We start from the raw sequence: 14,827 nt of genomic DNA, 5'->3' as shown, positions 1-14,827 counted from the left end.
TGGGTTTTTGTTTCTTTGTCCTAATGTTCCAAATAGGAGCTTTTGATTTGTTTTACAGTTTGGTTGACTCTGATTGGCAGTGCTTTAGCAGTGCTGTCCTGAACCTGGTTAGTGTTAGTGTGGGTTAGTGCAGTGAGCTTCATGACCAGCTGGCTGCAGGGACACTTTTCTGGGCTGAGTTCTTGGGTTTGCAGGGCCTTGTACTGGAGTGAGTCTGGCTCACTTCTGTTTAGATGTATGCAGCTTAATTTAATGTAGTCAAACATACTTTACCAGCAACGTGCCACTGACAATTTGGAGTAGTGCATGTAAATTAAAATATGACCAGGAATAAATAGGTCTCTGTATAGATCTTTATTAGTTAATAGGGGGTGAGTGCTGGGCAGCACAGCGCCAGCAGATGACCTATGTGATCCTTGTTGTAAAGACAGTCATCTCATAAAAAGTAGACAGGAAGCTGCCAAAATCCTCTTTGAAAGTGCCAATAAGTATGCCTGCAGGCCCCCGATCTTGCAACAGGTGTACAATTACTGTCACAATGACACAAACACTAGGCATTAACACTACAAAAATACTGACATCAACACAGGACAAGGCAACAAGAAAACATACATCAAGTGCACATGGAACAGCACTAAGTGAGACACTGACAGCTAGCTACAGACTGATGGAAGAAGGTTAACAATCTGTGACAGTCTAGTGCCCCGTAAGAAACACACATGCTGCAGAGAGGTCTTTCCTTCGACTGTGGTTGCACTTACCAACCTCCACAATACTAGAACACTTGGGATCTGTGAAGCCAGCAGGACACTCACATGAAAAAGGCTCGTCAGCCAACCCCGTCAAGCAGGCACCCCCGTTCTCACATAGGTTGGGCTCACAAACTTCCCCTGTGAAGTTAAAGAAAGAAAGAGAAAAGGGGTTCAAGTAGACGTTTCAGAAAGCAAGTGTCTACAGCGAGAGATAAATACATAATTTGTCTATTTGACTATTTCATCCATAATTATAAAACCCTCAATTGCACTATTTTTAAAAATACTAGAATAATATTAATAGATTTAATGTCATTTAATGTATTTTGTTTATTTTCTAACATAATTCAGATTAGCAAATGTAGCAGCCAAAAATTATTAAAATACATGTTGACTGAGATGTTGTTCTGAATGGAAAATGAATGAACAGGAATCCATGCACATGGTAGTAACAAGTCCCATGCAGGACTATCTTGGTTTGGGCTATTGGACAATTGTTTAATTGATTGCATAAATGATTACATGTAGAGTGCTACAGTAGCAACTCCTCAGATTGTATAAACTACCTTAGCTTGGCTGATGAAGAAGCTCAAGAATAAAGGCTGAGAGAGACAAGCTGTACCATATCCATGCAACCCAGATAATGCAAAATCATACTGTATGTTTGGAGAAGCCACAATACAAGGAACTGCAGCAAGCTCTCTAATCCTTCAAGGTTCAGACACCACATCCTGGACCTAACGACTAATAAGTCTGTGCCTGGAACCTCACCTCTGGGTTGATAGCTACAAAGACCTCAAAAAATGACATTATTGCTATATTGTTGTGGGAAATCCCGTAATGTTGTTGCCCATTGTCTGTTCTGCTGCCTCTACCTGACAGATTGTATTGGTCTGTAGTTGATGTTTCTTTTTACCATCACCTGGCCATTACCTGACCAACTCACCTTGGCAATAATTTTAATACTACAAAGCAGAAATACTGGACAGCTTCTGATGACTTGGAAATAGCAGGTATTGAGGACCCTCAAAAACTGGGTAAAATAAGTTTTCTTTTTGCACTTTTCCCTGTTGCAGCTAACTGCTTTTATTTCTGAAAAGAGGGGGTGTTTTTTTGTTTTCTTTGCTAAAAGCAAAATAGTGAAAACAGCAACATAAAGTATCTGAGGAATTAAAGTAAAGACTTATATAAAAAGCACATCAAACTGGCAGATTTAACCACACATTTGCAAAAAGCCAATAAGAGTTAAGAAGCATTTTGTTGACCCAATCTAATGGAGCTGATGTACCACCCTATTGACTCTGGTAGAACTGTTTTTAGCAGACAGCTGACCTGGGTAAGATCCCTACAAGAAATACCTGTCTTCTCCTGGTTAACCTACAGTGCAATGCATCATTTTGTATGTTGCTGGGCTTGTAACCCATAACAACCAGTAGATTAATTTCCAGAGATTTTCTAATTAGAACATGAAACTGCTGCGTAAAGGACTTCCTTGAAATTAAAAACTATTTGAAGCAGGAGAGCATCAACAAAGTTTCTGGAGTGTAATAATAAACGGTGGGGTTTCACTTCCAAACAAAAAACGCTAGCATTCGGTTACAACATGACAAGGTGGTAGGTGGAGATATTTTCCTGTTTTAAAAGTTGTCTTTAGAAGTCACATAATTAGTTGAATGGAGTCCATCCGTGTGCAACTAAGGTGTTCCACATGATTTCAGGTTAAATACAGCTGTCTCTGGGAGGTCCCACAGCTGGTTAATATATTTCCTAACAACAACTACATCATGAAGACGAAGGAACATTCAAAGCTAATCTGGAATAAGGTTCTTCAAAAGCACCAATCAGGGGTAGGATTTAAGAACATTTCCAAGGCATTGAATATCTCCCAGAGCACAGTAAAGTCCATTATTAAGAAATTGAGAGAATATGTGAATCTGTCTAGAACAGTATCTGGGTGAGAAGGGCACTAGTCAGGTAGGCCACAAAGATGCCTATGGCAACTCTAAAGGAGTTACAGTCTTCCACGGTTGAGCTGGGAAACACTGTGCATATGGCAACAATAGCCCGGGTGCTTCACAAAACTGGCAAAAACAAAACCATTGTTGAAAAAAGCTCCCATCAAATCTCGGCTAGAGTTTACCAGAAGGCATTTGGGAGACTCTGAGAGCAAGTGGAAGAAGATTCTATGGTCTGATGAGACCAAAATAAAACATTTTGGCCTCAACGCTAAGCGCTGTGTTTGGCGCAAGCCTAACACCGCATATCATCCTGAGATCACCATCCCTACCGTGAAGCATGGTGGTGGAAGCATCATGCTATGGGGCTGCTTCTCTGAGTCAGAGCCTGGAAAGCTTGTGAAGTTAGAGGACAAAATGGATGCAGCAAAGTACAGAGAAATCCTGGAGGAAAACCTGATGAAGTCTGCAATAGACCTGGGACTTGGGAGAAGATTCATCTTCCAGCAGGACAATGACCCCAAACATACATCCAAAGCCACACTGGAGTGGCTTAAAAACAAAAAGGTCAATGTCCTGGAGTGGCCCAGTCAAAGCCCAGACCTCAATCCAATTGAGAATATGTGGAAAGAGTTGAAAATTGCTGTTCACCAAAGGTCCCCATCCCACTTGATGAAGCTTGAGCAATTTTGAAAAAAAGAATGGGCAAAAATTGCAGTGTCCAGATGTGCAAAGCTGCTAGAGACTTATCCAAATAGACTCATGGCTGTAATTGCTGCCAAAGGTGCCTCTATCAAATATTGACTCAAGGGGGTGAATACTTATGCAATCAATTATTTTCTGTTATGTATTTGTAATGAATTTAGAACAATGTGTAGATTTTATTTTTCACTTTGACATTATCGACTTTTTTGTGTTGATCCGTGGCAAAAACTCCTAGTTAAATCCTTTTTGATTCCATGTTGTAACAATAAAATGTGGAAAAGTCCAAGGGGAGTAAAAACTTTTGGGAGCCACTTTACATCAAATAAAATAAATACTTGAATCATTCTAATAGTGACCCTTTTTCCGTTGATTCGATGAAGGATGAAGGAATTACCTCGTGGTAGCCCAAAGGAAAACTCATTGCTACTCCTGGCACAAGAAGAACACCCAAAATGAATTGAATAAAGTACATGTTACAAAGATCTTGTAATGCAAGTCTGTGATAGTTACTCATGACAATACTGTGTTGCCTCCCTGTTTTATGAATCCATGGGATGCTTTTATTGCTGGCTAGCTATCAGTTGTTGAAAGCCATCCCTCCAGTATAATAAACCAACAGGAGAATGTGGTATAGTAAATCAGCATGAGAAACACAAGCATTGGAGATGGGAAACCCTGTTTCAAATACCAGTTTTCACCAGGGATTTAATATATTTTGTTACAAAAGAAATATTCTTTTCACTGGAACCTTACAGGGAAAAACACAATAGAACTGTAAAAAACAAATCAGTATGAAATTCAACAATGAGACATGATTGGACTGTTTACTGTTAAATAAAATTAAGAGTTAAGAAATAGACAGGATTATTTTTTTTTGGCTGCTTAAGCCAAACAGACTTGTTGAACCCTGCATAAAAATCAACAGTAGGTTTAATTGCCTGGTCTGTGCCTCAGCTACCCTTCATTGCTAGGCCAGGTTCTGCAAGTCTTTAATGTGTCAGGGGATGGAGTAGGTTCTGTAACCTGGAAGCATGTACGTTATGTATTATAGTTGTTAGCTTTTTAACCTTTATCCTGCAATTTACTTTGTGACTCAAATTAAATGTGAGCAGATGAGCGCTTTATTATTTTAACTACTGTCTAAACTGATGGTGTTTTCCAGACCTTTGCTACACACTTTTACCAATCAAACATACATCCTAAGGTGAATCTATAAGTCTTCCATAACTTCAAAAGGTAAAACAATAACAAAAGACTTATAAGTAAACATGTTGGGCAATATTTTCAACAGTGTTACTTATTCTCTAAGTGGAGCCCAGAGCTTGGAAAAATAAAAAAATAATTTTTCTAAAATAGATATTTGCTGTCTTACCTCATTCCTTCTACAAGTGTGAAATACAAATGTTTTCTCTGTCTTTGCTCTCTATACCCCTAACTGTGCCTTCTCCATGAGATGGAAATGATGTTCAAAGCATACCCCCAAGCTTTCATTTTAAAACTCTTGAAACCTTTTCCATCATAGTTAAAATGGTTTCCCTTGCCAAAACAGTCGTTTATTTTTACAAAGGTACAGTTGCAGTAATGCAAAATACATGCTTTGAAAAGCTGTACGTTCCTATAGCTCTGAAGAAAAAATAACTGGAGTTCCAGAAATATAAGCCACTTTGGTAAATGCTGAGAAAACATGTACTTTTGAAATTACAAATAATAATAATAATAATAATAATAATAATAATAATAATAATATATAATAATAATAATAATAATAATAATAATAAACACAAGGTCATGTAAAACTGTACATAGAATGCTGTGCCTAGCAACAGTGTTACAAAAAGAGCATTACAGATCTGACTGGTTGTCTGTATGACCAAACAGAGTATAGAAATATACCAAATATATATGGGTAGAGGTTAGTTCTTGGTGCACTGTTAGACACGAGATGCAGTTGAGTGTCTGCAACCAGCCAAGAAGTGACAATATCCAACACAACTCATTCCCTCAAGTGCCTTGTTGCTTTTATAAAACACATTTATAAATGAAAATAAAACTGAATATCTGACAACTGGATCTGACCGAAGTTACAGAAAATGAATGGTATGTACTACAAATAAAATACCAAAACACAGTCTTTTTTAATATAACAAACTGGTTCATAGTGCAAATTAATCTAAACTGGAAGATATGACGAGACACCTTGATGTCTTAACTGTTTCCCATGACAGCAGGTATTTTGACAGATGTTTTCTTTGATTTTGGTGTGCAGTGATACGTGGCTAGCACAGGTGCAGTGATTGGTCTTCATTCCTAAGTAGTTCCTAATCGTGACATTGTGCTGGATATTGTAACTGTTTGGAACCCTGATGGACCAATCAGCATGCAGCATTCTAACAATCTGTTTTATAATAGGATTTAGTCAGTGTTTAACTGTAATTCCCGCTTTGTTACAGGGTATAGATTAAGTTGCTCTGCACATGTAAAACCTTTAACCTTGCTTTGAAATAGGGCTACAATTGCCTTTTACATGGACAAAAACAGGTGATAAAGTGTCAGGCTAAATTTGTTAATTGGCCTGGCCACATGCACGTAAAAAAGGAGCCTGGATACAGGTCCTCAATTCAACTTGGGACTCAAGGAGCCCATGCCAACTACCCTTCCACGGGCTCCAATTGTTTAGCAGATTGAGCCATTCCAGTTTAGTGTGAATTCTTTTTGAAACAGCATGCGCTTTTGTATAGCTAACTTACAATTAAGTCCTGCAGGGAAGCCTGGTTCGATTTTCTCAATGCTGATCTTAAGCCCATAGAGCTTTTAGGAGTGTTGTTGGCTTTTTGGATCAAAAGCAATGCCATCTACAAAGCCAATCTGGTTGTAAATATAAAGTACAGTAAGCAGGCCATTTCACATGAAATAACAGCAAATAAAGTGACAGCATCATAAGGAAATATCAGTATCAACTATACTTACACACCTGTTTAGACTTTTGTCTGCAAATATACAAGTCAACAGGAAAATGTAAACAGCTAACCTGTATCTGCAATAGAAATAGTAGATACAGTACTTCACAATTTTAATCTTTTCAACTGTTTTCTTTACATACACTCTTATTTTTTGATGAAAGAATTACCTATAATAGCTGGACAAGGCCCATGCAGCCTTCAGCGTCATGAAAAACACATATAAAAAATCCCAGAGACAGCATATTTTAACAATAGGAAATAACTCAGCAACATGTAAAAAGATTTAGAAGTGATCCACTGGGAAAACACACTGTTTTAAGGGCAGCTCGGTAACTGTGAACAGATGGATTACCACCTCCTTTAATACTGTTCCAACCGTGTTGGGGGGTCCATATGGAATTTCAATTTGCATATTATTATTATTGTACCATGTAACTTATATAATCACACTATCAATAGCTATGCTGCTGTGCTAACCTAAAATGGCACACCTACTTTATATTAACACTATGTAAAAATATATATTTATAACTGTTTTTTAAACTACAAAAAACACACTAAGGATTACTTATGTTAGGAATAAAGTGTGGAATTTCTGTTGTCAACAAGTAAGGTCATAGCGACAAGAACATTACACTATTTAACACAATTTTTGTTCCTGGGTAGTAAGTGTTATTTCCTAATTTCTTATGCCTCAAAAGTATAGAAAATAGCTATTATTCCCCACAAACTTTGCTTTTGTGACCAGGACAGTGATATTTTAAAAAAGTAGATTTTCGGGATTTACGATTATACTGTATTTATTTACAGTATTTACAGTATAATCGTAAATCTCGAAAAACTACTCACTTCTAAATCTTTTGTAGTCATTTTTGTATTACTTTAGTATAAATTTCTGACTTTATGTGAACGAAAAGACGTTTTCCCATTGGAAATAGTGATATTTTGAAATATCACTGTCCTGGTCACAAATGCAAAGTTTGTGGGGAATAATAGCCATTTTCTATATTTTTGAGGCATCAGCAATTAGGAAATAACACTTACTACCCAGGAACAAAATAAATAAATAAATAAATAATTGTTACACGGTGTTATCAATGATAAGGAAAGTGCAAACTCCCTGCCCTGCACTTCCATTGATATTCATAGTCCTGTTACAGTACAATAACATGACAAGAAACATCACTAAGCAATGTCTGATTCACTGCAAGGTCAGACTCAGAGTAAACCGATTTCTGATCTCTACAGTGTTCTTCGCTCAGATTTTATGCTCATCATTCCCTGTAGTTATTACTTCAGGATATTCTGGGAGAAATGGAATACTGAAACAATTATAGTCCTGTGAGCTTGTAATAGGGGTGTGGGGATCTGCTGCTGGAGACCGAGAGAGAGACAGGTGGATTGTAGTCAAAACACCACATGGGAGCCTAGTTTTATTTTTAGTATTTACAAGGAAAATCAACTGCAGGTATCTGCCACTAGTGTACCAGCAATGGTTAATCCTAGGGCAGAGTCAGGCAGGTGGAACCACATTACTACACCAGCAATGGTATAGTGTGCTGGTGGAGACTTTATTTTCTATCAAAACAATTCTTATGCTCTTTGACTAAATGCATATTTCAGTTTTGGACTAAAACTCCAAAATTATTCTCTATTAAAAAGAATGACTGTTAGAAAAAGTTTCAAAGCAAGACAAAACTTTGATACATTGATTAAATTATAGATACTCTATGAGGGTTTGTGACAGAAATACAATGAATCTTGGTTGTAAATCTCTCTCCAGACCTGCGAGGGCACTAACGAGGACAGAGTTCTTTGGACAGTCTGGTCTGACAGTTCTTTCCCCGGGTCAGTCTGGAAGAAGGCGAGAGTTTGTTGCAAGAACGTATTGACCCAGAAGGGAAACAATGTAGCAGCTGCAGATTTGACCACTTTGACACAGGGTTATAAAACTGTTTTTGACAGTACAGTAATCTGCAGAATATCGAAACCAAATCAAACTGCTGAAAGTACATGTAAAAACATCCATCACTTGTAATACAAAAATTACTTCAGAAATACATTATTTAATACCCCGACTGGTTCCTTGCCAGTATATGCTAATCCTATTAACCTAGATGTCAATAAAGATGTCAGGAGCCAGGTATAATTAAGCAGTATCTACAGGGTGCATTGAGCATACGAGGAGATAACAGCCTTCTGAGTCTCCATGTACACCAGATGCTTCCTCTTCTACCTATTATATGATAAAATGAGTGCTCTGGTTTCAACCAATTGTAATGTTCTAGGTCAGCCTTTGCTCTCCTGCTGCTCCTGCAGCTGCTATTCTACACGAGGTGTTTGACTGAGACTGAGGAATTAGCCTTGTTTTTAAAGGCTCTATGATAGGCAGGACCAGAATAAACAAATACATGCAAGCTTTGGCTAGTTGCATATAATGAAATTAAATCACTTTTATCTTTAATTAAAAGCAAATGTTTTGCACCAAGCACTTTGTGCAATTAAGACTTGTATTCAATTTGCGTTTTTTAATTGTGTAATGTGGTTTGGTATTGTATAATTTCAAAAATTACTCTTGTTAGAAATGAATTCTGTTTAATGAATTGCAGTCATGTTTTTTTTTTTATATAATTGGCTCATGTTCTTAAAAGGTGTTTCCACTCTTCTGAACTCAGATTATGTATGTTAGTGTTTTACTGGGTTCTGGTGTGGTGAAGTCATTGATTGAGTGATCGCCCAGTCCCAACATTTAACTGAAAGTCAAATTTAAAAATGTTTCCTTTTTATTAATTTGAATTATTGCACACTTTCATGTGTGCAAGTAAACATGAAGCATTGATTAACAGATACTTTCATAAAAAGCAAGCTGGGAGAAGCATAACTAAATAACACTACTGTATTTCTTTAACATGTATTGCTTTGCTCTGTTGTTATTATGGACAATTTTTCCACAGTGGAAAATCACGCCCTCTGTGTTTTTTGGAGAAATGCAACATCTACAAATACAATTATTTTTATCTTTAAAAAAATGCTGCATTCTTCATATTTCAGTTAATGCTCCCCTAGAACATCTCCTGAAAGATTTTGATTTTTGAGAGGAGTGAGGTGTCCCATGTCCCATTATTATTGGATATTTTATTGGCATAAGAATACAATATTGACATGTAACTTAGGGACAGACCCAAACATAGATTCCTACTATTATGTGTCTTTATGTATGGAACAGGTGTTGTAACGACACTCCTGGTGATGGGTTGCCATGTAAACAAGTTACCACTAGCTTGTGTTAGTGGTATGTATGTTTAATCTAGCTACTCTGGAGCAGTGTACTGTTTGAATGTTGACTGGCCAAGTGTAAAAATCCGATTTAAGTTTAATGTATTTTTTCACTGATTTTTTTGTTAGATTCCCAGATTTAACATGTCAGCTACACGTTGACTTGCCGAGTGTGAAAGAAAAACCACAAAAAAAGTGATTTCTATAAATGTTCTATTGAAATATATAAATTAAAGCAAATTCAGCTTTATAAAAAAAACAAAATAACATGCTGTGGCAGGGATGAAGCCCTGCCACTGTAAATAATATAAAATTTAATGTCATGTTTTTGTAAATAAAATTTGTATATAAATTTAATAATGTATGTGAATGGTGTTTGTTTTGACTGTGTTTGGCAGAGATGGGGTTGTGAGGCGAGAGTGTATTAAATGGAATGTCCAGACAGTAATTTATGTGTACAGAAATAAAATAATTTATTTTTATTCTCTATACACAACAAAATGATTAAATAACAAAAGAAAACAAAATGGTGTGAGGGAAGGAGTGCAGGGGTGAAATCCAAAACAAACCGTGATGACTCGTCTTTAATTGTCTTCGTGGCGACCCATACATAAACAAAAAAAGACAAAAGAAATGTTAGTGTTTTTTTGTTTTAAAAATCCCGCTGCACCAAACCAGTCTCTCCCTCCACCCGTTACTCCTCCTATTTTACTTTCGGACCAACCCCGAACACAGTAGTACGTTCCCTTTAGTATGTAATGTCCCGCCTCTGTAGTCAGTGGAACACCAATCCTCAACTGACAAGTGTCCTTATCCTTCACTTGACTCCAGTGGCTGGAATTTACATACTCGTACTTCCGCCCCTCACCAAGGTGCCGCCCCTCAAAAGATGACTTTTGCCATGGTCACGAGATCTTGGTAAGGGAAGTCCCGAGTTGGTTTGATGCCATCTACTGTCGGGAGGCTGAATCACTGACCGAAAACCCTTTGACTCATCACAGGGGTTTAAACCTGTCCCTGCCAAACATGTGTGTAATATGACCAGTGTTAATTGTTTGATTGTTGATTAGCTCTGGTCACACACTGTAAAAGCATTTACAGGCTGTACCTCTGGACAATTGATATTAAACGCATTCAATGATCCTTCAACAAAACAACAGTTGCCAGTGCTGAGGAAGGAAAGCAAGCCCATGCCATCACACAACCTCCACCATGTTTAACACTGGGCATGATGAACTTTTGATGAGCTCTTCCTCCAAACATATTTCTTGGTGAAAAAAGTTATGTACATATTTGGAATATTCCATTTACTGTACTTGATATTTTTTTTAAATATAAACTTAATTGTAACTTCATAATGTGGCTGAATTTGTTGTTACGCTGTGTAATGCTGTGTATATATATATATATATGTTATATTGTAAATGTTTGAAAAACACTAAGTCATCTTGGTTAAAGGCATCTGTCAAATAACTAAATAATACCCCATACAAACGTATTCCAAGATACAGGTGGACTTAGTATAGAAAACCTAAACTAAGTATTGCCAGCATTTTAGCATAGCAATTGTTTATGCTATACGGAATCTTAAGGTCACATACCATAAATATTGAATTCATATATTTCAGTTACATTAGGCATGATCAGTCATGTTGAGGTAGGTAAAACTGGAACAGTTATGTACTATCATAAACTGGACAAAATCTTTGCAAAAACCCTTTTCAAAGCAATGCATGTTCAGTTCATAGCACAGTTATCTGTCCCTGCTAACTGACACAGTTTTGATAAGGAATGATCTTTAATCAAGGCAAAATGGCCCGGGCCTAACACCTTTGCATACCACATTTGAAATGCACAGCTCTGAGATCAATAAAATGATAGTGTGATGAGGGCTTGATCACAACTAGTGACTCTCTAGAAAAATAACATTCTATTCTGGGCTCCCTACAGTAGTTCTGCTTTCTTCAGACAAGCACACGTTGTAATTAAAGAATGACAGAAGGCCTATTTTGACTCATTACCAAAGGACATCTGCATGGACCTATTTCAAGCTTTAGCTATTAGCAGGGAGCACAGTATGTATGCTGAATAATGCTGAAAAATACTAAAGAAATGAACATCTTAACCTTAACCATATTTTATAATCAAATGCACCATTTCCCCAATGAAATGACCTTCTGTCAACAGAGGAACATGTGAATGCCTGCAAAGTATTAAAGCTTGAAAAGAGGACAGGTTTATCTAATGAATGGCAGCAATTGTATAACATTATATTGATTGCAAAAGCTTAAATTCAAGTTTCACCAACACCAAAGTGAGAATAATTCAAGAATGACAAACGACCCAAGGTAAATGAAGGGGTAGGATTTGACGAGGAGAATCTCATTTGTAATTCCTTTAACATGCTTACACAGTCAAGAGCTGCAAGGGATTTGAGTTAAAAATGAAACATTCATGCAAGATCAAAGATGGCATAGACATCCTAATACAAAGCTCACAGCAATGGAGAATCCTTAAGAAGTCGCAGCTATGGAAACAGCAAATTAGGGAGATATCTGTTCAGTGTATATGAAAGAAAGACATTTCATAAACTGTCACCACCAATGCTATTTAAAAACTTTTGTAATTGTGTTTACTTTTTAACTGAGACCCGATTCACAAAATGTTAAGGACTCTTTAAAAGACTGTTTAGAAGTGTTTTCTTAGTTAGCAAACATTCTTTGAAAACTGAAAATAAACCTCTAATAACCTTTTTTTTTTTAAATCTTTTTCTTAATGATTTACACACACACACACACACACACACACACACACACACACACACACACACACACACACACACACACAGAGTTAAAAGGACACATTTATCCCAACTCTGAATCAAATATCATTGTCAAGCCTCAGGATTTCCATAGTTATATGGTGTAAAAGAGATGTAAAACAACAGGTATTTTATTAAACCCTTGTTAAGACTGATACTCTTGTTTTAACAAGGATACATCTTAGTCTTTCTTTTTGTCTAAATTTAGTCTATTTTTTGTATTTCCAGGAATCAGCTTGTAAAACTAGTGTAAGATGTTATTATACCGAGGTGTTCAAAGTATTTAGAAGTTATTTCAATGACGTCATCTCTAAGCTTCAGACAGGAGCACTGCAGATCTTTGTAGATTTAATTTGTACAAACAGCCGACCTGTAGTAAAGTAAAGCAAAATAGTCAATAGCAAGTTGACACAAGCACCTACAGTATGAGTAGGGCAGCGGGCAGCATTTTCAAAAGGTTGTAAATGATAACTCCAGTGTTAATCAACACACCGGTATGTAGCGTTGATTTGGGCATTTTCAAACAGTTGTTATGCCTATTTGAACTATTGATATGAACTATTATTAATTAATCGTGCTAATGTGATTTCTGACAATATGTTGATTTCCAAAATAATGTTCATATCTTAACGAGCAGTGCTTCTTGCGACTGCTTGTTTTGTTTGCGCCGGAATTTAAAACCAAATCCGTGTCAATTATCATAATTTATCACAAGTTAATTTCCACTTGGAAAAGGAAGGTTTTAATTCACAAAAAAAGTAAACAAAACTCACCTTGAAACAGTATTTAAGTCCTCTGGTGTTAAAAAAAAAGAAATAAATAAACAAACTCTACGGTATGGATTTGCTGGGAGTGGCAGCAGCTGCAGCAAATGTAATATTAGAGCTTGAGTGCGAGCCTGAGATTGACAGACCCCGGCTGCGACGCCCACAGTACAGAGAGAGGGTGTACAGGATGGGGGTTCATTTCCTAGATTTAACTGGTGATGATCTAAAAACTCGATTGCGTCTGTATAGGGCTGTGATGAGTCAAAGGGGTTTCGGTCTGTGATTCAGCCTCCCGACAGTAGATGGCATCAAACCAACTCGGGACTTCCCTTACCAAGATCTCGTGACCATGGCAAAAGTCATCTTTTGAGGGGCGGCACCTTGGTGAGGGGCGGAAGTACGAGTATGTAACTTCCAGCCACTGGAGTCAAGTGAAGGATAAGGACACGTGTCGGTTGGGGATTGGTGTTCCACTGACTACAGAGGCGGGACATTACATACTAAAGGGAACGTACTACTGTGTTCGGGGTTGGTCCGAAAGTAAAGTAGGAGGAGTAACGGGTGAAGGGAGAGACTGGTTTTGTGCAGCGGGATTTTTTGAAATACTAACATTTCTTTTGTCTTTTTTTTTGTTTATGGTCACCACGAAGACAAATTAAAGACGAGTCACCAGTTTGTTTTGGATTTCACCCCTGCACTCCTTCCCTCACACCATTTTGTTTTTCGTTTGTTATTTAATCCTTTTGTTGTGTATAGAAAATAAAAATAAATTATTTTATTTCTGTACACATAAATTACTGTCTGGACATTCCATTTAATACACTCTCGCCTCACACGTGGTGTCAGAAGTGGGATGTCCAGACAGTAATTTATGTGTACAGAAATAAAATAATTTATTTTTATTTTCTATACACAACAAAAGGATTAAATAACAAACGAAAAACAAAATGGTGTGAGGGAAGGAGTGCAGGGGTGAAATCCAAAACAAACTGATGACTCGTCTTTAATTTGTCTTCGTGGTGACCATAAACAAAAAAAAAGACAAAAGAAATGTTAGTATTTCAAAAAATCCCGCTGCACAAAACCAGTCTCTCCCTTCACCCGTTACTCCTCCTACTTTACTTTCGGACCAACCCCGAACACAGTAGTACGTTCCCTTTAGTATGTAATGTCCCGCCTCTGTAGTCAGTGGAACACCAATCCCCAACCGACACGTGTCCTTATCCTTCACTTGACTCCAGTGGCTGGAAGTTACATACTCGTACTTCCGCCCCTCACCAAGGTGCCGCCCCTCAAAAGATGACTTTTGCCATGGTCACGAGATCTTGGTAAGGGAAGTCCCGAGTTGGTTTGATGCCATCTACTGTCGGGAGGCTGAATCACAGACCGAAACCCCTTTGACTCATCACAAGGGCATTTTGTCGACCTCTGTCAGACTGCTGGAGGACCTTGAATTGCCTACAAAAAAGGTCTGTGCCGTACCCCTGCATATGGAGGTGTTGGCAGCATTGTCCTTCTATGTCTCTGGGTCATATCAAAGGGTCACGAGTGACTTGATAAAGATGGTTAATGATTATAGCAGTACCCCACT

General features: G+C 37.5%; 1 protein-coding gene across 3 annotated transcripts in view; it reads right to left on the bottom strand.

Moving 5' to 3' along the window:
* LOC121306240 (EGF-like repeat and discoidin I-like domain-containing protein 3) overlaps positions 1–14,827 on the bottom strand; it is a 166,565-nt gene that overhangs the window by 129,773 nt on the left and 21,965 nt on the right. For 2 of the 3 annotated variants that reach the window (XM_041237988.1, XM_041237996.1), the window contains exon 2: positions 816–890. In XM_041237988.1, coding sequence (XP_041093922.1) covers positions 816–890 — 75 coding nt within the window. Of the gene's footprint in view, positions 1–761; positions 891–14,827 lie in introns of all 3 variants that reach the window. The other variant, XM_041237981.1, reaches the window with a different exon arrangement.

The sequence above is a fragment of the Polyodon spathula genome, chromosome 2, assembly GCF_017654505.1.
Source record: "Polyodon spathula isolate WHYD16114869_AA chromosome 2, ASM1765450v1, whole genome shotgun sequence".
NCBI lineage: Eukaryota > Metazoa > Chordata > Actinopteri > Acipenseriformes > Polyodontidae > Polyodon > Polyodon spathula.
Note: the sequence above shows the minus strand (reverse complement) of the source record. Positions and strands in the feature narration are given on the sequence as shown.